At 41.4% G+C, this 24,892-nt stretch overlaps 1 protein-coding gene across 1 annotated transcript in view; it reads left to right on the top strand.

Annotated features, from left to right (window-relative positions):
- Positions 1 to 24,892, top strand: part of ADAMTSL1 (ADAMTS like 1) — a 381,590-nt gene that overhangs the window by 224,862 nt on the left and 131,836 nt on the right. Inside the window, exon 16 of the mRNA XM_059411591.1 lies at positions 10,073 to 10,283. Coding sequence (XP_059267574.1) covers positions 10,073 to 10,283 — 211 coding nt within the window. The remainder of the gene's footprint in view (positions 1 to 10,072; positions 10,284 to 24,892) is intronic.

Genomic DNA, 24,892 nt, shown 5'->3' with positions numbered 1-24,892 from the left:
TAACCATCAAAACTAAGAAATGGCATTAATTCATCATCACCATCCACCAGCTGTCCTAGCAATGTCCTTTACTGGTCCAAGATCCAGTTCAGGGTTTCATGTTATGTTTGGTTGGCATTTCTTTTTGGACTCTTTATATCTGGGACAGTCTTTCCTCATCTTTCATATTCTAGATATTTTTAAAAACTATATGGCAATAACTTTGTAAAATGTCACTCATTTTGAGTTTGCTTGATGTTTCTTCAGGATTTTTTAAATTTTTGACAGAAGTGTGCTGCATCCTTCTTAGTGTGTGGTATCAAGAGACAATGAATGATGTTACGTCCCATTCATTTCTGATGATGTTAACTCATTATTTGGTTAAAATGATCTCAGCCAGGTTTTCACTGTAAAAATAATAAGGACATTGCACTTATTATTAGTAAATGACAAATAGGTATCTTTACAGAGAGATCATCTGAAACTAAGTTAATACTCTATTCCTCATCAACCTTTTCCTGACCAGCATTAGTATTCATTAATGGCTCTTGCCTGAATCAGTTATTATTATGGTTGATAAACAGCAACTTTCTAAATTCTATCTTCTAGATTATTAATCTAATTTTATTATTAATGATCTAGATTATTAATAGGCATTCTTTAAGATACAGCTTTCTTATCTTGTTTATTTATAAACTTCTATTTTACTCAAAAGATTAAAATCCATTACTATCAAATTGTCCTGGACATGGCCGGTGGGAGCCCCTTCAGACTGGCTTCCATGTCCTTTTGACAGAAAACCCATCATTCTTTGAACACTTCCCAGTTTTCCGACACAAGATATTCTAGGCTCACTGGGGTGCCTGGGTGGCTCAGTGGATTAAGCCTCTGCCTTTGGCTCGGGTCGTGATCTCGGGGTCCTGGGATCAAGTCCCACATCGGGTTCTCTGCTTGGTGGGGAGCCTGCTTCTCTCTCTCTCTCTGCCTGCCTCTCTGCCTACTTGTGATCTCTGTCTGTCAAATAAATAAATGAATAAAATCTTTAAAAAAAAAAGGATATTCTAGGCTCACTTTTCTATTTCCAATTTCCCTGCCCTGGAGCTATTTCTACAGGAACTAATTCCTTAGTAGAGAATGCTATTTATAATCCAAAATCTGGGCACTTGATATACTTGATTTTACTGAAATGCCATTGCTTTTAGGCCTCTCAGCAGAGAGATCTAAGAAGTATTCTATGTGCAGTTACATACATTCATTTGTATCTGTTGATATGACAGTGTCTATCTGGGTACGTGTCCATTAGTTAAAAAGCATGAGTTCATACTGCTTGCAATAGCAATCCAATTCCACAAGGTTTATCCTTCCCCCTTTCCATATTTGCAACTTCCTTCTCTAACAGTAAGAAATGGGCCCCTTCATGTGTTTATGTATTTGTTCTGTCTTCCCTGTATGTTTGATCTCCAGGTACACTGGCCCGGTGCTAAACTCTGTCACATACCAGTGAACAGCTCCACACTAAGCCTCAGGCTAAAATTCAGTTCCTACAAAGAGGAAGAAAAAAAAGAAGTTGGGGTGAGGATCCAGTTAGAAAGTTCAGGTCCAGCCACCATAGTGACCCTTCACCCCGGTGACTGCACTGGACCACAGCTGAGCCCAGAACATACTGGTCTCCGCCCCACTGAAAACTCAGCTCAGACTTCCGTGAGGTTTTTAATCAGAGGAAGCAAGTGACCAGAATCACATTTTGGAAGCACTGGGCTATGGATAAGTCAGAAACTGTAGGTTATAGTGATAAATTAGGAGCTACCAGTAATAGTACAAAACCTTAAAGGGGCACCTGGTCCTAAACAATGTCACAGTTGGAAAGAGAGTTTTCTTCATCCTACCGGAGCCTTTTGAAAGCTGGCCATGCTCCATGGTGTCTGATTTATTGTTCCTTGATTGCTTTCTACCTCCTGACCTCAGAGATATCCTAAAGGAAACAGATATCTTTGGGGGACCTTAAAAAATCATAATAATGTTAGGTAGACATGTCAAGTTGAAGGGTTATGCACAAGTTTAAAGAATGTTGCTAACAAATAATTGAAATTTACATGGTGTTTCGCCTCTCAATAACTGCATCTTTAAATTTTGAATAAAGAAACAAGCCCCACTTTCCTGCAAAAAACAGGGTAGGAGAAGGGTTCTTAGGGCCTAGGTTGGGGTGGGGAGAGTCTACCATTAGATATTATGTGCATTTATACCAGCAACCAACAATGAGTTGCTGGAGGCAATGGCCAGTACCTTCTCTGAAAGGGTAGGGGAGAAAAACATTGGCAACTCACATAATGAGCCCTTGTCCAAAAGAAGGCCCCAATTCCTCCTTTTATATAGCTAATACAAACACAAGCTGCTAACACATGCCAACCACTATGGGTCCTTGATTGCTCACATTATCTCTGATGGCCACATTTACAAAAAATAAACATATCCTTCAGGGGACCACACTTAGCCTTTGCCCATTTGCTGCCAAGGATCACTGCCACTTTCCCAAAATAACCACTCAGAGTATATTTGTAACCTTGGCTGCCATCAGTGTATTGGCTTCTAGTATTGAAGAATAGATCTGTCATCTTGCCATTTGTCATTTCTGAAGTTATAAGCACCAAGGATCCTAGAATTTGCATCTCAGCTCTACTCTGTACAGCTCTACTCAACATCTTTCTCCAGAAAGACAGTATAATATAATATTTAGGCTCGCGGGAGCCAGGCTCCCTGGGTTTGAATCCTGGTTTTCTTGTTTACTTGCTGTGTGACTTTGGATGAGTTACTTGACCTTTCAAAGCTTCTGTTACGTCACCCTGTAAAATGGGGGAACTTATGGTACCTTATTCGTAGGGTTGATATAAGTAAGAATGAGTTCATATATGCATCCCACAACTTGCGTGAGCTTATCCCTGAGTCCAGCTAGGACCTCTGCAAGAGGAGCTGGGACAATGCAGAGCTGGGGTTTGTTAATACATGTGCTGGCCTCTGTGGGAGGGAGCACCCTCATTCTCAGCACCCATGCGTCCAGGTCTATCCATGGTAGACTTGGATGTGATGCACGCAGCCTTGACATCTGCATAGGTATTCTGGGCTGTGATTAATTAATCATTTAACTTCTCCAGGCCTCAGCTTCTTGTTCTGAAAATGCAGAAAATAATAGCACTTCCCTCACAGGGCTGTGGATAGGATTATAAAAGAGAGCGCATTTAAAACAACTAGCACAGTACCTGACTTGTGGTATGCTCTGTATAAATGTTAGAATTACTGTTGTTATCAGCGGTAATGTGTTATGTCAGCTCGACTGCTGTCATATCATGGCTTCTGGCTTGTGGCTGAGGGTCTCTACTCAGGCCAAGGCAAGGGGCTGGCCAGATGCAAGCAGAGTGACCGGCTTAGTGTGCACGAGGCTAGACGTTGGGCAGAACTCCATCACCATCAGGGAAACAAAATAGGAATTGGGAAACCAAGGCTAAAATTTAAAATCCAATTATAATCACAGGCCTACCCAAGTACATCTGATGCTGGACAGAGGGCAGGAAGACTAATCCCAGCCTTCAGGGGCAGGAGGTAACACTCTGTCTCCAGTCTACCCTTGGTCAGGAGTCAGTTGCTCGGGAGTTGGACAGGGTTCACCTTGATGCCACAGGGCTTCAGCTGTGATATGTCAGCTTCCAGAGCCTTCCCTGCAAGTAGGTTTTGATAAAAAGGACAGGAATGTGGAGAAGAAGGTCAACAATATAGTAAGGGAATGCTGGAGGACCCATAACGTCCTGGCCAAGGGCCTAACCATGAAGCTAAACACCTGAAGCCTGGAAGCTGAAAGAAAACACAGTGATCCTGTTTACCATCCTCCTCATACAGAGCCACGATCTTTTCGCCAAAACCATCAGGGCAGATGTGTTTGGAATTCAGGATTTTCTGTACTTTAGAAATATGTTAGGATTATTGTAACATAAATTTTGCATTACCCCTAGTAAGTTCTAAGGGAAAATGCCATAATCCAACAGTCTAACATGGCTGCAGTAAAATGTATAAATATTTATACCAAGTGGTATGCAACCTACGAAAGCATCATGTCATTTCGGGTCCAGTGCTGTCACGAAATACCTTGCAGCAGACTAAAGAAAACTCTGTGGTGGTCAGGGCTTTGGGGACTTTGGAATTGCTGCTGGTGGTCGGTCACTCAGCGATCACAGCTGCAATGGTTGACCAAACAAGCGTTGAAAGCAAAGACGCACACCCAGTTCACTGGGGCTCGACTCCCCATGCATCACCTCATACTTCCCGAGCAGCTGTGTTTTAGGCCCCATTCTAGGTGTGGAGGTCACAGCAACGTACTGGTTTCCCAGGGCTGCCATAACCCAGCACCCAGCACCACGAACAAGGTGACCTAAAACAATAGAAATGCAGTCTCTCACAGTTCTGGCATGAAGATGTCAGCAGGGCCATGCTCCTTCTGAAACTGTGAGGGTGAATCCCTCCTTGCCTCTTCTAGCTTCTGGTGTCCGCCGGCCATCTTTGACACCCCTTGGCTTGGAGATGTAGCTCTACAGTCTCTGTCTCTGTCATTAGTCTCCGTGAGTATCTCTCTCCTTTCTTAATGAGAACACCATTCATAATTCACAATATATAATTTAAATAAATTTTAAAATGTTTAAATTTTTAAATTTTAAATAAATTTAATTTAAATAAAAATTTAAAAATTTTAAATAAAAATATATAATTTAAATACATTAATTAATTTAAACTTCAAAAATAAATTTTAATTTTAATTTAATTAATGGTTATTTATGTAGTATTAGTTAAAAGCCCACCCTACTCTAGTATGATTTCACCTTACGTGGTTATGTCTGTAATAACCCTATTCCAAATGAAGTTACATTCTGAGTTATTGGGGGATAGGACTCCAATGTACCTTTTAGCAGCAGTGAAGGGGAGGGGGATACAGTTGAACCCATAACAAATGCTAAACCAAAATAAATATTGCCCCATGCTCTCCTCAAGGTAACAGTCAGATTACAGCATTGAGCACAGCAAAGAAAACATTCAACAGGGAAACAGGGATAAAAGAATTGCAAACCATGTATTTGATAAAGAGCTTATCTCTGTAACATAGCAGGAACTCCTACAACTCACTAACAACAACAACAACAACAAAATCTAATAACCCAATTTAAAAATGAGCTAAACACTTGAAAGCCATTTCTCCAAAAAAGATTACCAAGACCCAACTGTGTATAGAATATTCTCCACATCACTAATCATCAAAATGCAAATCAGGGGTATCTGGGTGGCTTCGTTGGTTGAGTATCTGCCTCTTGAGGCTGGCTCAGCTCATGACCTCAGGGTCATGAGATTGAGCCCCACGTCAGATTCCACGCTGGGCATAGCCTGCTTGAGATTCTCCCCCTCTGTCCTTCCCTACCTGTTCTCTCTCTCTCTCTTTCTCTCTATAAATAAATAAATAATAATTTTTTTAAAATAGTAAAATAAAATGCAATTCAAAACCACAATGAGATCATCCCCTCACCCCTGTCTGGGTGGCTATCATCAGTAAAACAAAGGACCACGGCATTGGCAAGGATGCGGAGAAGTTGGACCCCTTGTGCACTGTCGGTGGGAATGCAAGCTGGTGCGGCCACTGTGGAAAACAGCATGGAGGCTCCTCGAAGAATTAAAAAGAGAGCTGCCCTATGAGGGTGTCAAAGAGATACTAGCACTCCCATGTTCACTGCAGCACTGTTCACAACAGCCAACATGGGGAAACAATTTAAATATCCTTCAGCAGGTGAATGGATAAAGAAAATGTACACACAGCGAAATACTATCCAGCCTTAAAAAAGAAGTCTGCAATGGATGAACCTTGAAAGCGTTGTACTAAGAGAAAAAAGCCAGTAACAGGAGAACGAGTAACGGCATGATTCCACTTACATGTGGTATCTGAAACAGTTATACTCACAGAGTCGAAGAATGGATGATGATTGCCAGGGGCTACAGGAAGGGTAAAATGAGGAGTTACTCGTCAGTAGGCATGAAGCTCCAGTTCAGCAAGAGGAGTTCTACAACTCTGCTGTTCAGCATTGTACCTATACTCAACAATATTATGTTGTCCACTTTAAATTTTCTTAAGAGGGTCTCTTCTGTTGTGTTCTTAACACACTAGTTTTTTTAAGTGTTGAGAATTTCTAAAGGGGACGGTGTTCATGAGACTATATAGGAGGTGAATTTTGCCAGCTGAGGGCTTCATCCCTGAGGAAGTACCATTGTCAATGAAGACATAAAGATGAGCAAAAGTGAGGGGCCCCTGGGTGGCTCAGTGGGTTAAGCCTCTGCCCTCAGCTCAGGTCATGATCTCAGGGTCCTAGGATCGAGTCCTGCATCAGGCTCTCTGCTCAGCAGGGAGCCTGCTTCCCCTCTCTCTTTGCCTACTTGTGATCTCGCTCGCTCGCTCTCTGTCAAATAAATAAATAAAAATCTTAAAAAAAAAAAAAAAAGTGAGCCAGGCATAGTAGGGGGGAAACCACTAATGCCCTCATCCTCCAAGCTCCTGTTCTTTCTCATCACCGGGCCTGTGAGAAAGCCAGGCCCCAGAATCCCGGGGATGGCCTCTTAAGTACCTCACAGGCTGTGAGCCACAGCCAGCCCTGCCCCCAGGCTTGCTCCTCCCTCCTGGCTTGTCACACTCCATCAAGAAACAGCCAAAGGCATAGATTGCTGGAAGGTTCTATCAGCAGCCAGCCAGACCCAAGGCTCACAAATGTAGCCCCTCTGGAGAGAAATGTGGGGGGTGGGGAGAGTCTGCTTTCCCTTTTTTTTTTTTTTTTTGTTTCTTTTGGCCTAAGTTGATTCTAATACTTTCAATAATAAAGTACTTAATGCACAGATCGCTTCTGCTGACCTCCTCCCTTGGGTATGCAATGTCGTTTTATCATCGGTAAGCAGATAGGTCTATTTTGTGAATTTGACAAACGGTGTTGAAGTGCCTTCATGGCTGCCAAATGCCTCTACTCCAAGGTCCCAGGGACTGAATTTATGCCAGAGGTGGAGGCAGCAGTGGGGGCAGCGGTCGTGCAAGGCCTGCGCGAGGACAGGCTTTAACCTTGGACAGCGTTCACCGTGTAGGCAGCTCCTTTATGAGACACCCGTTGCAGTCACCCGCCTTGAGCCTGGTTGTTGGATTTTGTTTCACAGCCACCACGTTTTAGCATTTCACTTGTAAGTGGGGAAAAGCACCCTTTCTTGAAGCACAGAAAACACAGAGAAAAGTGTACCAATCCTGCATGTGTGGCTTGGTGATTTTTCACCAGGTGGATCCAGATCTAGCACCCAGGTCAAAGAAACCTCCCAGAGTCCCTCCGCTCCAGCCCCCCTCTTCTAGCGACTGCCCCCCAAGGGTGACCCACAACCTGATTTCTAGCATCGTAGATTAGTTTTGGGTTTGGAACTTTACGTAAATGAGAGCATGGTATGAATTTTTGCTTTTGTGGCTTTCTTGCCTCAATTGTATGCTTGTAAGACTCACCTGTGTTGCTTGTCCTTATAGTTTCTTTGCACTGTCCAGTGTTCCCATATGACGATATCGTAATTTTGTATTCACTCAACTATGGTTGGATATTTGGGTTGTTCCACATTGGGGCTATTCTCAGTAGCGCTGCTTGGAATATTCTTATATATGTCTTTTGGTGAACATATGCATGTTTGGAAGGGGGGGTGTGCTGTCTTCGTTGTCTATTTTTACACAACAAAGTTCCGCAAATCCTAGTAGCTCACAACAGAAATAAATGTGTTTTTGGTTTTTTGGTTTTTTTTTTTTTTTACTTCTCACCATTTAATGAGTGAAGAATCTGGTAACGCCTTGGAAAGGCATTTCTGACTCAAGGTCTCTCATGAGGGCACAATCATCTGAAGGCTAGACTGGGTCCAGCGGATCGGCTTGCAGGTAGCTCACTCATGAGACTGGCGCGTTGGTGCCCACTGTCGGTGAGCGGCCTTAGTTCCTTTGCATGTGGACTTTCCTGAAGACTGACTGTGTATGCCCATGACCTGACAGGTAGTTTCCCCCAGAGTGAGCAAAGAGAAAGCCAAGTGGAAACGATATCCTTTTTATAATTTAGCTTTAGAGGTCACAGAGCTTTGCTTCTTCCTCATCCTATTCATTACAAGCGAGTCACCAAGTTCAGCCCAGACTCCAAGCCTCATCTTTAGAAAGGACAGGTGGCAGAGAATGTGTGGATATATTCTAAAACACAGCATTTTAAAGCTAGGCATTAACCCAAACTAGGGATCTAAAAATAAGTTTATAGGAATTCCCACAAGGATCTCAAAGAAATATATATTCAATCCAGCCTCTTCTCTTCTATTCATTGAAAATTCTGTGAATGTTTATAGGACAGTTTTCTTGGAGACAGCATAGCACAATTGAAAAGACAAAGGCTTTGGAGCCAAATACACCCAAGTCCGAATCCCAGATTCACTAGTTACTAGTTACAGGTTTGGGGCAAGTCAACCTCTTAGATTTTCAGGTTTCCTCAATTATAAAATGAGGGGAATCAATAAAGCCTATCTCGTGTTATTCTAGAGGTAATTAAATGGGATAATGGGTGTAAAGTACTTACTATGCGGGTAGGTCCCTTCCATTTGCTCACTTATTAGGAAATTATTAACCACGTGTATTAACTATGTAGAAGGGGCTATACTGAATACTGTGAGCAATACAAAGCAGATGCAGACACAGAGCTTGCCTGCAAGAGGTGTGTACTCCAGTGGGGCCCTTGACAGACAGAATAACTGTAACATAATTGAGAAAATAATCAGTGTCTGGGGCAGGTACATATCCCCTAAGCAGGTACGCATCCTTTGAACATGGATCAAATTGGGATTAGAAATGGAAGACATTTTGAAGGCTGGGCAAGGAAAGGACAAAAAGTATTCCAAATTCAGGGTAACAGCTTGAGGAAAAACAGAGCTGGAGAACCAGGGGGCATGAGTTGAGAGTAATGAGATTGTTTGCTACACCTAGGACTCAAACACAGGATAGATGAAAGGAGATCGTGGAAATAGGGGTTAGTAAGGCAGTTAAATATCGGAGTAGCAGAAAGAGTCTGAGGAAAAACATTAAGGCCCAAGATTTTTAAGCCAATTTTCAAGGCTAGCTACAAAATCCAAGAGGGCCTAGCTACTGAAGGATCTACTCGCCATGCTTTTCTTGGCTGACTTCTGTTCGTAGGAATTTTGTGCCTCATATTGTAAATAGAACTTTCCAAATCTGATCATTAAAGAACACTTCCTACTCCGAGCCCCAAAACCTGGGCTTTTTCCTTATCATTCCCATTTTGGAGGCTGCATCAACCGAGAAATGGAGTGGAATTGTTTTTATAGGCCTTCAGCTCACTGTAAATGAGCTTCTCAAGACTTGGCTGTTTGGAATGGCCAATTATGCACTCAGCTCCTCTGTGTGTATTTCACTTCTCCTTCCAGATAATGAGCCATTCTCTCCACTTATTTCCCCTCAAGAAGACTGATCTCTTTAGCAACTTTACTTTTGTTACATTCTCCAGTCCAGGGCAGTGATGATATTTATACATAAGACAGAGACATTTCTATGCTATGTTGGAAGTTTGAAGGAAGTGGGAGCCAATGACCTTTCGCTTTGAAGCCAAAGAAAAACAAGCACAAATTCTTCCATCTTGTTAAGAATGGGGACCAGACAGATTAGCAAAAAAGGCTGTTCCATACACAGTGCCCAAAGCCTTTCTGCGCTCAAACCTGTGTTATTTCTAGCATATCATTTTATTTTGATGAAGTTTGTATATTTCACCCCAATAGACATGGTTGTAACCATTCTTGGTGATTTCCATTTTATCACCCTCTTTGTTTATTCAAAATGGATTCTAGAGCCTGTAGGAGTGGATGTGTTCTAGGCTTGGGATAGAATTCCTCACCAATCTTGTGCTGGAATTTCCCACCTTCCCAGGTATGTATTTTTACTCAATTGGCAACACTTGATGTCATGATGTTCTCTGCACGGGTCCTAAGGATGTCCTCGTCCTCTGTGGTTTTTCCCCAGGTGGGAAATTGGCAAGTGGAGTCCATGCAGTCTTACCTGTGGGGTTGGCCTGCAGACCAGAGATGTCTTCTGCTCCCACCTGCTTTCCAGAGAGATGAATGAAACCGTAATCCTGGCTGATGAACTGTGTCGTCAGCCCAAGCCCAGCACGGTGCAAGCTTGTAACCGCTTCAACTGCCCCCCTGCCTGGTACCCTACACAGTGGCAGCCGGTGAGTTCTGGAGTTACCTGATAGTGGAATTTGTGTATACAACTCTGATTCAGGGCAAGGGACACTGTCTTCAAGGAGCTCTGTCCCATTGAAGGAATGTCCAAAGTCTGTTCCTCCCTCCCTTCTTAGTACTCTCTCAACCTTATTCAAATCCAGATATTTTCACTATAAATACTGTGCTCTGTCTATGGTTCCACACCAGTGGAACCAAAAGCAATTCAAGACCCATCTGTTAAACTGAGAATATTCATAACAAGTTTTTACCAAACTAAGAAAACATTTTTAAAAAAATAAGGACAGTGTGGTTGGTTTTCCACAAAGCTGAATTGGTTCTGAATTTGTGCCCTCTCTAGTTTTTTTCTGTTCTAAAATTCCAAAAGGCCAGGGTACTAGGGAATGACTTTTCTTTTCTTTTTTTTTAAATAGAATTATTTACCAAAATAACAGATTAGAAGTCAAATCAATTCCAGAATTTTTAAAATTTTCCTGGTCTTATGAATTCCGAAAGTCTAGGGAGTATTGTTTCAAAGCAGGGGTTGTCAAACTTCAGCCCAAAACCAGATCCATCTCACAAGCAGTTACTGTAAATGAATTTTTATTTGAACCAAGCCGTGCCCATTCTTTTATGTATTGTCCGTGGCTGCTTTGGCACTGGAGAGGCAGAACAACATGGTTGTGACAGAGACCATTTAGTCTACAATACCTAAGATATTTACTCTGTCCTTTCACAGAAAAACTTTGCTGACCCACCCCCAATGTATTGACCTATGTATTAATAATTAATAATAATAATATATAATTATAATTAATAATTAATAATGACCTATGTATTATTACATAGTAATAATACAAACACAACTATTTTACCATAACATTCTATCTAAAATTAATGTGTGTTTGTCAAGCTTCAGTTAAGTAATTTTTTGCATACCCTTAAAAAAACAGAAGTTTTAGATTATTTGGATAGAACCTTATTTTGCATCTGTTCTTTATGCGGATGTCCATATGGTGATAATAATGGTCACAAAAAGTAAGCCTGGAAGGTGAGGGGGACATGCATTCCAGTTTATCCCAGTTTTACTAAAATGGTTTTTCACTTTCAAAATTATCCCAATTGGGGTTCCTGGGTGGCTCAGTCAGTTAGGCGCCCGACTCTTGGTTTCAGCTTAGGTCATGATGTCATGGGTCATGGGATCAAGCCCCCCTATCTAGCTCCACATGAAGCTCCACGCTCAGCAAAGAGTCTGCTTAAATATTCTCTCCCTCTGCCCCTGCCCCCCCTCACTCTTGTCCTCTTTCTCTAAAAGTATATAAATCTTTAAAAAAATTTTAAGCATCTCAACTAAAATGATAAATTACATGGTTATCCAACTGAGGAGAGAGCATAGCAGCTTACACACCCTTGCCTTAGTGCTGAGAGAGGGCTGCCATTTCTAGACCGCCATGCATCGGAGGTTGCTTTTCCACTATCACTTGACAGAGACCCTTCCTTCTCTCTGCCCATCTTGGGATGATGATTTAGTAAAGCGCTCAGTGAATCAAAGAGTAATCAGTGAGCAAAACTCTAAAATATAAAGCATCTGGAAAGAGATTTTGACTATTTCCTTTTAGAGCTTAAATGTATATGGAGCTAAACTCATAAATACCATGTTACTATGTGATGGTTTGTGGAAATCAAGAGGACGTTACATATTTTGAATGCCTATGTACCAGTGTTCTGTTTAGAAATATTATTACATACCTAACTAAAGTTAATCCTCTCAACGACCAGTGAAAGTAGGTCTTATTGTCTTCGTTTTAGGTTTAAGGGAACTGAGGCTCATATAGGTAGCAAATTCAGGGTTGGCTATCAACCCAGCTTTATGCAATCCTTTCCCCTATACCTCATTGTTTGAGACTACTGTGGCTGAAAGAGCCATCAGGGATTATGTATGAGTCCCCTTGTTCTACACATGATGTAACTGCAGCCTTGATATGGCCTTGCCAAGATCATAAAGCCTGGTTGAGACCCCAGGTCTCCTGGTTCTAGTATTTTTATACTGTTAGCTTTAACTAGAATGAATCCCTGACCTCAAGCTGCACCACTAACTAATGCCAATGCTAAGACAAGACCGGGACTCAATCTCCAGTATTAAATCTCTATTAGGTCCATAGAAAGTTCTGGATAAAATGTTTATTGAATGACAAAATGAATGACTAGATAAAAAATACTGGCCCACAAGCCCTGAAAGTTCTGACTTTATATGTTCTATAATATATCTATGGTTATGGATTCTAATATTGACCTAGCAGTGAATCTCAATGAAACACCAACCTCTTTTATTTTTTAGGATTTCATTCACTCATTCATTCATGAGAGAGAGAGAGAGAGAGAACATGCAAGAGCAGGGAGAGGAGCATAAGAGGAGAGAGAGAGAGGATCTGAAGCAGACTCTCCACTGAGCACAGAGCCCGATGATGCAGGGCTCAACATCAAAATTACGAGATCGTGACCTGAGCCAAAACCAATTTGGGATGGTTAACCAATTGAGCCAGGGTGCCCTACCCCCGCAACCTCTTTTTAATAGCTATATGTGTTGCTGAATAATGGCAGTGACCTATGACTTTTTTTCCTTCACTTTTTAGAACACATCTCTATACATGATTTCTTTGGGTCCTATTGCCACCACCACTACCGCCATGCCCAGTATCCACATTTAATACAGTGGATTTCCAAAAAGTCCATTATTCTTCCATTTTCCGCTTCTTAGGCCTGTTAAGACACAAATTTTTTTGAAAACTTTTTCTACTTTCTTCTTTTAGGGAGAGGCCCTTTGGGGTTGAGTCAGATTTAAGTCCATTTTTCAGATCAGGAAACTAATAGAAAACAGCCCTTTGAAGTCCATCCAGTGAGCTACTAACTACACTTTATTAAGATCTTTCAAAAGTATCTTCTTTACACGTAATACATAGTAATTGTGAAATATATTCTAACATAACAAGAAATAAGGAACATAGAAAGTGAAAGTCACCAGTGATTCTGTCCTCTAGAGAAATCCCCCATAGGCATGTAGTGTATAGGATCTGTTTTTAGGAGTCCTTGGTCATTTTTAGGCATCTTTCTAAACCTAGAAAAAACAACAGACTGTTCTTACATGATTTCCTAGAATACTACTTCTTTAGTTAAGCTTTGTTAGATAAAATCAGCTAACATTGATCACTTGGTAAAGGAAAGGAAGTCCTTGTTTATGCCATATGGTGAAATAAGTCAGAAGTAACCTGGGGAGCTCCAAGGTGATTGGCCATTGTCTTAGGACCCCCCTTAAGTAAAAAGACACCAGCTGTTGACCTTCCATTTGCCTGATTAGCCCTCTGGTTCCTTGGTAGTCCTTCTTAGAACAAGGGAACCTGTTGTGCATTCATGTGCTCTTTTTTTTTTTTAATTTATTTTCAACATAACAGTATTCATTGTCTTTTGCACCACACCCTGTGCTCTATGCAATCCTACCCTCTCCAATACCCACCACCTGGTTCCTCCAACCTCCCACCCCTTTTCTATTTGGATTTACTAGAGGATAGTGCTGAGGTCTCTAATCCTTCCACACCCACCTTAAGCCTTTCTTCATATGAAAGAAAAACAGATGTAGTGTCAACTTTCATTCAAAGGATGACATAATAACGTGATGAACATTAACTTTTGAGGGGAGAAACTCCTTCTCCTTGCTCTTTGAATACTAGACTACCACTGACTTCATGTGTACACTTTTCTTCCTGGGGGAAAAAAAAAGCACAAATTCCATGAATTGTCATTTTCCAGGAAAAAAGTACAATGTCCTTTGTCTTTTGTAGAGCATTTGCCTGACAACTGGCAGGTGGCCAATAGTCACCCATTCTGCAGGTCTGGAGAGGACTAGCATGCAGTCCAGGTACATATGTTAAAATTTTATTTTAAGAAACAAGTAGAAGGGAAACAAAAATCTAATTCTAGCTTTTGCTTAGGGGGCCTTCTTTATTTCAGTTCAGTGACTTAATGCTGCATCCCTTGTTTTTTTTCCTCTGGCTTTGTGTAAACGACTCATTTATCTTTATCAATTTTGCTTTAATACCCTGTTGGTCTGTGTTTAGTTTTGAAACATAGTGCATAGGTGTCCTGAATCTTCTCTAACTTATTAAATACACCCATCACCATCATCATCATCATCATCATCATCATCATCATCGCCTTTGGTGTTGGCTATGTGTTGCTTTATATACACCACACAAGGGATCATATCCTGCTGGTGTGTTACAGCACCATGATTGAGAACCACTGTGATACACACCATAAGTCCAACTGAGACACTTTGATCATGACAGTATTCTGCTAGGGAATTTTTCAGTTACATTCCATTGCCATATAGTAAAGCCAGATGCCTTAGTCAAGACCTTCATCCCTCAGCACATCTGCTCCTGCCCATCTCCTACCATGCTTCTTCCACCCCTGTTTGTACATTCCTGTTTTCCCATGCTTCCCCTGCCCACAGGCAGTTCCCCCCCCTCTGCTTGTCCAACTGGGTGGGAGTCCCACCTTCTCTACCAGGGCTCCTCTGCTCTTCTCCTGCACAGAAGTGACATGATGTTCATGGTCAGTGCTGCTCATTGACCAGTCACATACTACCTTCGCTGGATGGGCACTTTCCTGTGACTTCTGAGTTAGACCATAAGGTTGATGGGACAGAGACCAAGTGTCAGCATAGAGCTTAGCGCTGAAAACTTCCATGGCAAAACTGCAGTCTATTTGTTGAGCATTTACCCATTTCAGGACCCTTTCTCTCTTTTTTATAAGATTTTATTTATTTATTTGACAAAGAGATCACAAGTTAGGTAGAGAGGCAGGTGGGGGTAGGGGAAGCAGGCTCCCTGCTGAGCAGAGAGCCCGATTCGGGACTCAATCCCAGAACCCTGATATAACCTGAGCAAGAGGCAGAGGCTTAAGCCACTGAGCCACCCAGGGGCCCTAGGACCTTCTCTTTTTCATAAGAGCAGCACTTACTGTGTTTCAAGCACAGTTCTAGGCACTTTATAGATTTAACTCATTGAATCCTCATTATCCTTTGTGACCATTACTACTGTCTTCCCCATTCCACAGATGAGTGGGTGTAGAGACCTGTGACGTTAGCATGAATTCCAACTTTATATAGTGTATATAGTGGAACTCTTTCTACTGTTCTCACATTTTCTTTTCTAATCCCTAAAGCAACCCTTCAAGGAAACAAGGCTCAGAGAGGCTGTCCTTGTCCTGGGTCACATAGCCAAAAAACAAGCAAAGGGGTCTTGTAGGCTTCAAAACCCCTTCTCTTCTCCACTGTGCAATTCAACTGTCCTGAGACCTCTTTACCATCTTCTCCAAAGTATTAAATTGTGACAAAATCTGACACCAGTCTAAAAGCCAGCAATTTACATTAAAAGTCACTATTTGTTGCCTTATCCAGGGCAGTTAATCTGTACAAGTTTTTGTTGCTGCTATAACAAATTATCACACATTTAGTGGCTTACTACAATGTGAATTTACTATCTTACAGCTTTGGAGGTCAGAAGTCTGAAATCAGTTTCACTTTGCTAAAATCAAGGGGTTGGCAGGCCCACATTCCTTCCAGAGGCTCTAGGGGAGAATCCATTACCTTGTCTCTTCCAGCTTCTAGAGTCTGCTTGCTTCCTTGGCTCATGCCCCTCTTCCAACTTCAAAGCACTTCACTCCAACCTCTGATTCTGTCCTTTCTCTCTGATTCTGCCCTCCTTCTTCCCTCTTATCAGGACCATTATGATGACACTGAGCCCACCTGGATAATTCAGGCAACCTCTCCATCTTCAAAAGCCTTAATCACATCTGCTAAGTTGCTTTTATGATGTAAAATAACATTTTCACAGGTTCCAGAGATGAGGACACAGATATCATTGCTCAGCCTACTATGGTCTGTACTTAGATTACGGACTGACCAAGCATTAATTTCTATTGGCACAAGATCCTTGAGATTAAAATCTGCCTCCAACTATCACTCTGCTCACCGCTTTCTGTGAGCTTCATATGCCTCAATCTTTCTTTATTAATTTTTATTCTAAAAAAAATTGAAAAGAGAAAAGAGATAGATCCTTGAAGGGTTAATTGAAATGAATTAGGGAGTCCACTCTGAAGCATAATTTATATTTCTCTATATTACACATGTTTTATGATCATGATTGTGTCCACCCAACTGTGCACACATATTGCACACATCTGTGCAGAAACTGAAACAATCACCATGGCCCCTGTTTTCTCCCTTCCTTAAAACTGTGATTATGCGGTCATTTCCCTATAATTTTTTTTTTAAATCAGGGTTACAATACAAAATGCCTACAGTGTAGCTATATAAAAAGATATATGTGAGAAGAGTCCCTGCTGGCTAAATGAAGAAAAAAGAGGAATTTTAATGACAACTACAAATGCTTGAGAATTCATTTTTTTCATTTTTTAGATTAAAGCACACACACACAGAAAAGAATGATTTTGGTCTGGATTTGAGGGCTGAAGCCTGGCAGAAAAAATCAATTGAGTCATCAGTTTTGTTACATTCCAGTGACTAAAATATAAATCCTCATAATTTAGAAACCATGCTTATTTATCATGTTGTTTCCAGGAGGAAAAAAAACTTATTAAGATGTTTGTCTCATTTTTGGTAGTTGTTTTATAAGAAAATGGACCCTTGATCCTTTAGAACCAACAATAAATGTAAGCAAAACAGAGATCAGAAGTAAAATTTCATATGTGCAGTGTTTTCATTTTTATTTATTTAGCAGAACATTCTTTGTAATAATTGCCCTGGATTTTAATGGTTGTGCTGTCCCATGCTTCATATAGTAACAGAATATTAAACCCAGAAGATAAACTGTATTTCTAGGCAATTCTAATCTATAGAATGGTTGGGGTAGAAATTTTGTCCTTTAATCATTTTGAGTGAGATTCCAGTCCTTGTTTTCTTTATTTCTCTGAGCCCTAATCACCGTTTCTCAGTTTGACCTCTGTTGTATACCAAGCACTGTCTCTCGAACCTCTCAGTCTCGCATATCACAAAGTTACCTCAAATTCTAAAGGTCTAACACCAAGCTACCCACCACCTTTGCAGGAGACCCAGTCTTCCTTCCTGGGTCATACCACCTTCTAGAATGTTCTCTAGCCCATTCCTGTGGTTCCAGTCCTCACAGTGAACCAAACCATTACAAACAGCCTTTTACTTGTGTCGCCCTCATTGTTTTATTTCTCATCCATTGTGCCCCAAGCTGGTATCAATGGTTCTTTACTACACGCCCTCTGTTGAGCCTTTAAAATATTAACATGTGCTGAGGGCCCCCAAATAGATGGTATGGAGTGTTATTTAGACTCAGTGGACTGGGAGGCCTTTCTCTGTGGTGCACCTGTTAATATCTCACAGGGCAGTACTCTCTATAACCCATTAGCCTTCGTTACCTGAATCAATTTCTACAAACTGGATCATGTTACCCCTACTTTAAAATCCTTAATGACACCCTATGGTCTTAAGATTTTGTCCGGATATGCCCAAGACCCTTCAGTTTGCCCCTCATGGCGTAGGACACCCCTACCTCTGTAGAGCCTTCCCTGATTTTCCATAAAGACTTAGTTGCCTCTCCTTCGTATTCCCTCTTTTGTAAAACTGATCACATTCGATAATTTTCCCCCTCACTAGACTGCAACTATCTGAGACTTAGTAACCAGTTTTTAGTCATCTTAAACTCCCAACACCTAATAGGGTACCTGGCCCTCAGCAAGTAAGTGTTTGATGAAACAATGAATGAGTGAATGAAGAAAGGAATGCAATGAGTTAAAAACTACAAACTGAACATGTTATGTTGAAACTAGAAAGCTGACCTTAGGAAGAACATAAATGTCACTTTGTGTTGGGCTCAATAATATGACTTGAGTGACCAAGGAAATGAACTCAGCATTCAGTAAATGAAGCCACCCAGATGAAACCAAAGGTGTCAAGACAGGCAGAATTTTTTAGTGTGTTGATCATGGGAGAGTCTTTTAAAAACACAAGGCACTTAGGCTGCTATAATTGTGTATAGAAACATAACTTTTAGGGGCACCTGGGTGACTTGGTTGGTTAAGCAACCAACTCTTGGTTTGGCTCAGGTCATGATCTCAGGATCATAAGATCAAGCCCAATGTGGGGCTCCACACTTAGCACGGAGTCTGCCTGGGACTCCCTCTCCCTCTGCCCCTCCCCTCTCAAGATAAATGAATCATTAAAAAAGAGTTACATTCCTTTTTTTTTTTTTTAAGATTTTATTTATTTATTTGACAGACAGAGATCACAAGTAGGGAGAGAGGTAGGCAGAGAGAGAGATGGGGAAGCAGGCTCCCTGAGGAGCAGAGAGCTCAATGTGGGGCTCAAGCCCAGGACCCTGAGATCATGACCTGAACCAAAACGAAGGCAGAAGCTTAACCCACTGAGCCACACAGGAGCCCAAGAAATTAAACTTTTAAGTGCTCCCCTTATTGTAAATTTTTTACTTTCTTATAAAAGTAATGAATCTATGACCTTATTATCATAAAACACATATTATGGCAAAGATAAGCAACAAAATACTGTTTTTTGTTATTTATTCAATTTATGGCACATATTTAAAAATAATACCCCTTACTAGAGCTCTACCTCTTATACCACAATTTCATTTTAAGTGATTCATAAAGGCAAACATTTTTCATTTAGTTTTATTAAATTTCTCTTGATGTTCTCTTTAAAATTTTCTTCTTTGCCTCCTGCTTCTCACTTCAGAACTATCAGCCTTGTCAGACAATCTCAACCTGTTCACAAAGTTGTCACAGACTTTGGAAACTTTATTATTTGAAATTTTATCTATGGTTTTTAAGAATTTCTAACAATGCCTTTTCAATAATGTAAACCCACCAAGAAAACTTTTTTTTTTATTAACATATAGTGTATTATTTATTTCAGGGGTACAGGTCTGTGATTCATCAGTCTTACACAATTCACAGCACTCACTATAGCACATACCCTCCCCAGTATCCATTCCCTGCCACCCTATCCTTCCCACCCTGTCTCCTCCAGCAACCCTCAGTTTGTTTCCTGAGATTAAGAGTCTCTTATGGTTTGTCTCCCTCTCTGGTTTCATCTTGTTTCATTTTTCCCTCTTTTCCCCTATGATCCTCCATCTTGTTTCTCAAATTCCTCTATCTGTGAGCTCATATGATAATTATCTTTCTCTGATTGACTTATTTCACTTAGCATAATACCCTCTAGTTCCATCCACGTCATTGCAAACGGCAAGATTTTGTGGGTTTTGATGGCTGCATAGTATTCCATTGTGTATATACACCACATCTTCTTCATCCATTCATCTGTTAATGAACATCTGGGCTCTTTCCATAGTTTAGCTATTGTGGACATTGTTGCTATAAACAGAGAGGTGCAGGTGCCCCTTCGGATCACTACATTTGTATCTTTGGGGCAAATACCCAGTAGCGCAGTTGTTGAGGAACCTCTGTACTGGTTTCCAAAGTGGCTGCACCAGTTTGCATTCCCACCAATAGTGTAGAAGGGTTCCCCTTTCTCCAAGGAAACTTTCTGAGCAAAGATGAAACAAATGTTTAAGAGCAAATTCCCTGATAATATTAACTTATCTAGAGAGTTGTCTACCATACCTGGAGGGTCACAGCACCCAGCAGCACCCACATGGCATCTGGCTAAAACCCACTGCCAACTTACTTAGAAGAAGCTTCTGGTTAATGATAAGACAGCTTGATAAAAGGTGGATGTTCAGCCCATCAGCTGGATGTTTGTGTCACATCTTTTAAACATCTGGGGGATTTGGGGATCTTTTGTTCATCCAATCATCAATTCAACAAGCATTTATGAAGTGCATGCTCTTTGCCAGATGCTACACTAGACACTGGGGAATAGAAAGAGGAGTGCATTCCCTTTCATCAAAAGATGCATAATCCCGTGTGTGAGCAGGGAGGCGCTGCGGGGCAGAGCTTGGTTCACAGGCATATAAACAACTGGCCCTTATAGGAGAAATGCAGTACCCTTTCTCGGGTTAAGGCAGGGTGGGAGGTGACTCATTCTGTGAGCCTTTGAATGGGGCCTTCAAAGATGTCTTAAAAGTTTCCAGATAGCAAAGAGGCAAAGGACACAGCTCACAAAATGAACAAGGTGACCAAAGGCCTAGGCAGAGAAGGGATCTGTATGCCAGGGAAGGGTGCATTGTTCCCATGGCAGGCCAGCAAGGAACAGGGGCTTGGCAGCTCAGCACAGGTTGGGCTCAAGCATGAGCATTCTCCTAGGCATTCTCAAGGAGTCTGAGCCTTACACCCTGGGTACTAAGAATTTCCCAGAAGTTTTCTGTGTAGTTCAAATTCCCAACAATAAGCTGATTTTCCTTACATTTTCTTATAGCTGTCTTGTCACCATATGGTCACAGACTCATGCATGGCAGTGAGGGGACTCCCCTGAGGATCTGTCCCTTAAACCAGGTCCTATCTACCCAGGGATGACCTGGCTAGGTTCTGTTTCATGAATGGTCACCCCCCTTGGCACAATCATATTACAGCACCACCCTTTAAATAAGACCAGTGGTTTTCCTCATCCATTTCCTCAGTTTGAAAGAGAGAGAAGATTAATCTGCATTTTTCCTTATTGCCACATTTGCTGAGAGAATTAGATGAGAGAGCTCTTCTTATGAGGCTCCTTGTTTGTTTGGGGAGCAATTTATTCAAATTGAAAGGAAGCCCATGTGTCTTCTTAGATATTTAGAAAAAAGAAAAATTCAGCCATTAAGCATTGAAGAGATCTGTAGTCCTACAAACCCAACATATTAGTGAAGTGCCGAAAATGTCAGTCACCAGGTAACAGAAACTTTAAGAGCACATTCTCTATGCCTCCACAGACTCAACAGGACTCATGGGGGATTTGATTGTGAGTTATAATCAAAGGATTAGAAGAAAAGTGGTTTTATGCGATTTGGAGGCTTAGGGGATAATGATTTTATGAATCAGCTATGATTTCTCTCAAAGAAAGATGATTTCTCTCAAAGAAAAATATATTGCATTTCCACTACAGTGTAAATGTATTTATATCCACCCCACCTAAATGTCATTTTCCTCCAGGATCAGTTATAAAATGAGCTACTGTTTAGCTCACACCCTGAACAGTTTTTTATTAGGAAAAAGAAATTGTTAATTTTAAAAGAAAAAAAAATTAGAGAAGGCGTGGAAGAAAACTAGAGCTGGAGACATCCGATCTTAAGGGGTCTTACTTGAGAGGTAACACTCTCACACTGGGGGGAAGTTTTGAATGCAATTCTCAAACACTAATATAAGCAATGAAAGAATCCAAATGCTCTTCTTCATAGAGTTAACAGGATAATGGATGATAATTTCCAGAGGGATAAGAGCTATGTAAAGAGCTATTTAAAAATAAAAAATAATAAATAAACAAAAGGATAATAAATAAACAAAATGAACAAAAGGAGGCTAATAGAATAGAGACTACTTTGGCTACCCTAGTCTAGGAGGTTAAGAATGGGTTCTCCAAGCAGGTAAGAATGAAATTAAATCTGAATCATTAGAAACACTCAGCCATGAAGATGTAAGAGGAGGGTGGGCCAGGTGTGAGAAGAGCAAGTGCAAAGGCCCTGTGGGAGAAACAACACACACACACACACACACACACACACAACCAGTGTGGCTGAAATATGCAGAGAAAGGGGAGACGTGTACAAGATAAGATTGCAGAGGTGTGTCAGGTTCTGCTTGCTCACTCCTAGAACCGAGAACCTAGAATCATGCTTGGTATTGAATAAATTTCTGTCAAATGAATGAATGAAGTTAAAATTTAAGTAAAAGAGTCTCAAAATTCCTTCAGGGCAGAGACAAGAACATGTAAGTGCTTTGCTGGTCAGGGTTCCAGGAGTTTGGATTTTATTCTAATCACAAGGGAAAGTCATCAAAGGCTGTTAAACATAGGAATTAGATGATCTGGTAAATGCTTTGAAAACATCATTCTTGCTACTGTGTGGAGAATGGACTATAGATATGTTGAATGTTTTCCATTGCTCTGGTAGATCCACTCTACCTTCCCCACCTGTGTCTCAGGAGGCTGACCATATAGACTCAACCAATGGCATTTTCAGCAGGCTGTCAGGAGAGAGGCTGTCTTCAGACGGAGTACACCATCCATATCCTGCTAGGACCTAACTGAGAAAACTAGAGACTGGTTAGGAAGTTCTGTAGTCGTCTAAGCAAGAGCTGATGATATCTTAATTTCTTATATGTTGTGGAGGTAAATCTTATTGATTTTGAGGGACATCTGAATGTATTTGCTCATGAATTGACTATCAGGGAAGAGGTGGTGAGAAAAAGGAAACTCTCAAGACCTTCCCTACGTTTCTGTCTTGCCTATGGCACCATCCAATAGAGGGGAAAGACAGAGGAGGGCAGATCTGGGGCAAGGATGGAAGGGCAAGTTCAAAAGTTCCATTTCGGACGTATTTGGGTCAAGATGCCTGTTTGTATTTAAGTGGACATGTCGAGTAGGCGGAGGGGAGAAGTTGGAGCTTGAGATTCAAATTTTTGACTCACCAGCATAAACTTTGTTTTTTCCAGACTGTTACAATTTGAGCAAAATTACATTAAGTTCGTGGAAAAATTTTAATAATTCATAGAATGGAAAGAATTGCGGAGCATGGTTAGTTGTATAATGATAAAGGAGTCCCAAAGAAGGGCTGAATGCTGAAGGTCATAATTAATACGATGATAGAATAACTGGGTGGTTGGAAGTGAGGATTCAATAAAAATAAAGGGAGGCTGGACCTCAGAAGTCATGCAGGAGACTACGAAAACAAATGTAAACCCTTCGCTGTCTGTCCAACAAGAAGGCATATTTTAAGTCAATGGAACTCTTACCCACTAATTGAATTTCCCCCAACCTCCAACTTCAATTCCACAAATATTTATTGAGGATTTACATTCATAGAAAACACTGTGTTAGGCAGTGTGGGTACAAAATGCATTGCAGAAGTAAAATGCTTTGAGATTTTGTTGAACTGCTACTAAACAAGAACTAAAATTAAGGTTTGCTTCTGCCATCAGTGAAAAGGCCAGGGAACCACTGAAATCAGTCAGAGAGGCTAAAGGCCTGGCCCACTCATGGCTTGAATCATTAGCTCTGAGGCTGTAGATGTGTCCTTAATTATAAACATCAGAGTCCTTGCGTTCCTTTGGATCACTACATGTGTATCTTTGGGGTAAATACCCAGTAGTGCCATTGCTAGGTCATAGGGTCTACTTTCAACTTTTTTTTTTTTTTTTTAAGATTTTATTTATTTGACAGAGAGAGACACAGCAAGAGAGGGAGCACAAGCAGGGGGACTGGGAGAGGGAGAAGCAGGCTTTCTGCCTAGCAGGAAGCCCGACTCGGGGCTTGATCTCAGGACCCTGGGATCATTACCTGAGCTGAAGGCAGATGCTTAACCGACTGAGCCACCCAGGCGCCCCTACTTTCAGCTTTTTGAGGAACCTCCATGCTGTTTTCCAGAGTGGCTGTACCAGCTTGCATTCCCATCAGTGATGTAAAAGGGTTCCCCTTTCTCCACATCCTCACCAGCATCTGTCATTTCCTGACTAGTTAATTTTAGCCATTCTGGCTTCGTGTGAGGTGGTATCTCATTGTGGTTTAGATTTGTATTTCCCTGATGCGGAGTCATGTGGAGCCCTTTTTCATGTGTCTGTTGGCCATTTGGATAGAAACTTTTTACATTTTAAATCCAAATAAAGGCTGCTCACCACTGGTTTGAATGGTCGGAAGACTCTAGGATTAAAAGCCCTAACTAGACAAAGTTGACAGTTTTTTTAACTTCATCATCTAGTAGTTCCGTGACCTCAAGCCAGGCACAATGGCAGACAAAGGGCAGGTTTGCATGAGCGGCATCCAAATAACTACCAGTTCTAACAGAGGCTTTCGTGGGTTGTACGGCCACTCCATGTTTATTTTATGCCCATTGGAAATGGTGGAGGGGTGGAGAGATAGTTCATCCGGAGAGTTGGTTCTCAAAACTGGTTGCACAGAATTACTTGGGAGATATGTTATTTTTTAATTTAAAAATCTGATGCATGGGGCCCACCTCCCAGAGTTTCTGATTTAATGGTTCTGAGATGGGATCCCTCTAAGCTTCAGTACTTTTGAAAAGCTCCCAAGTGATTTTAAAGTGCATCCAGGGTTGGGACCACTAAGAGAGGGTGACAGCTGGGCCACAGCACCATTCTGACTATATTCAGTGTATCACCAGCCTAACCTTGACTGTGAGCACAAATCCTACTTGCATTTCCAAGTACAGTTTACTGAACACAGACACCCCACCACAGTGCACACGCGCGTGCGTGCACGCGCGCACAGACACACACACACACACATTCTGAGAGGCCAGTGCCGCAGCAGGAGCTGCTCCTTCAGCAAAAACCCTCAGGTTTGTTTATCCAGGCCAACCTCCCACTGAGCCTAAGGGCAGCAGGTGGAAGCAAAAGGAGTATTCTGGAAGAAAGCAGAGTACTCCCTAGAATGTTGCCAGTAAAGCAT

Source organism: Mustela nigripes, chromosome 9 (genome assembly GCF_022355385.1).
Source record: "Mustela nigripes isolate SB6536 chromosome 9, MUSNIG.SB6536, whole genome shotgun sequence".
Taxonomy (NCBI): domain Eukaryota; kingdom Metazoa; phylum Chordata; class Mammalia; order Carnivora; family Mustelidae; genus Mustela; species Mustela nigripes.
This window is presented reverse-complemented; position numbering and strand designations above follow the sequence as displayed.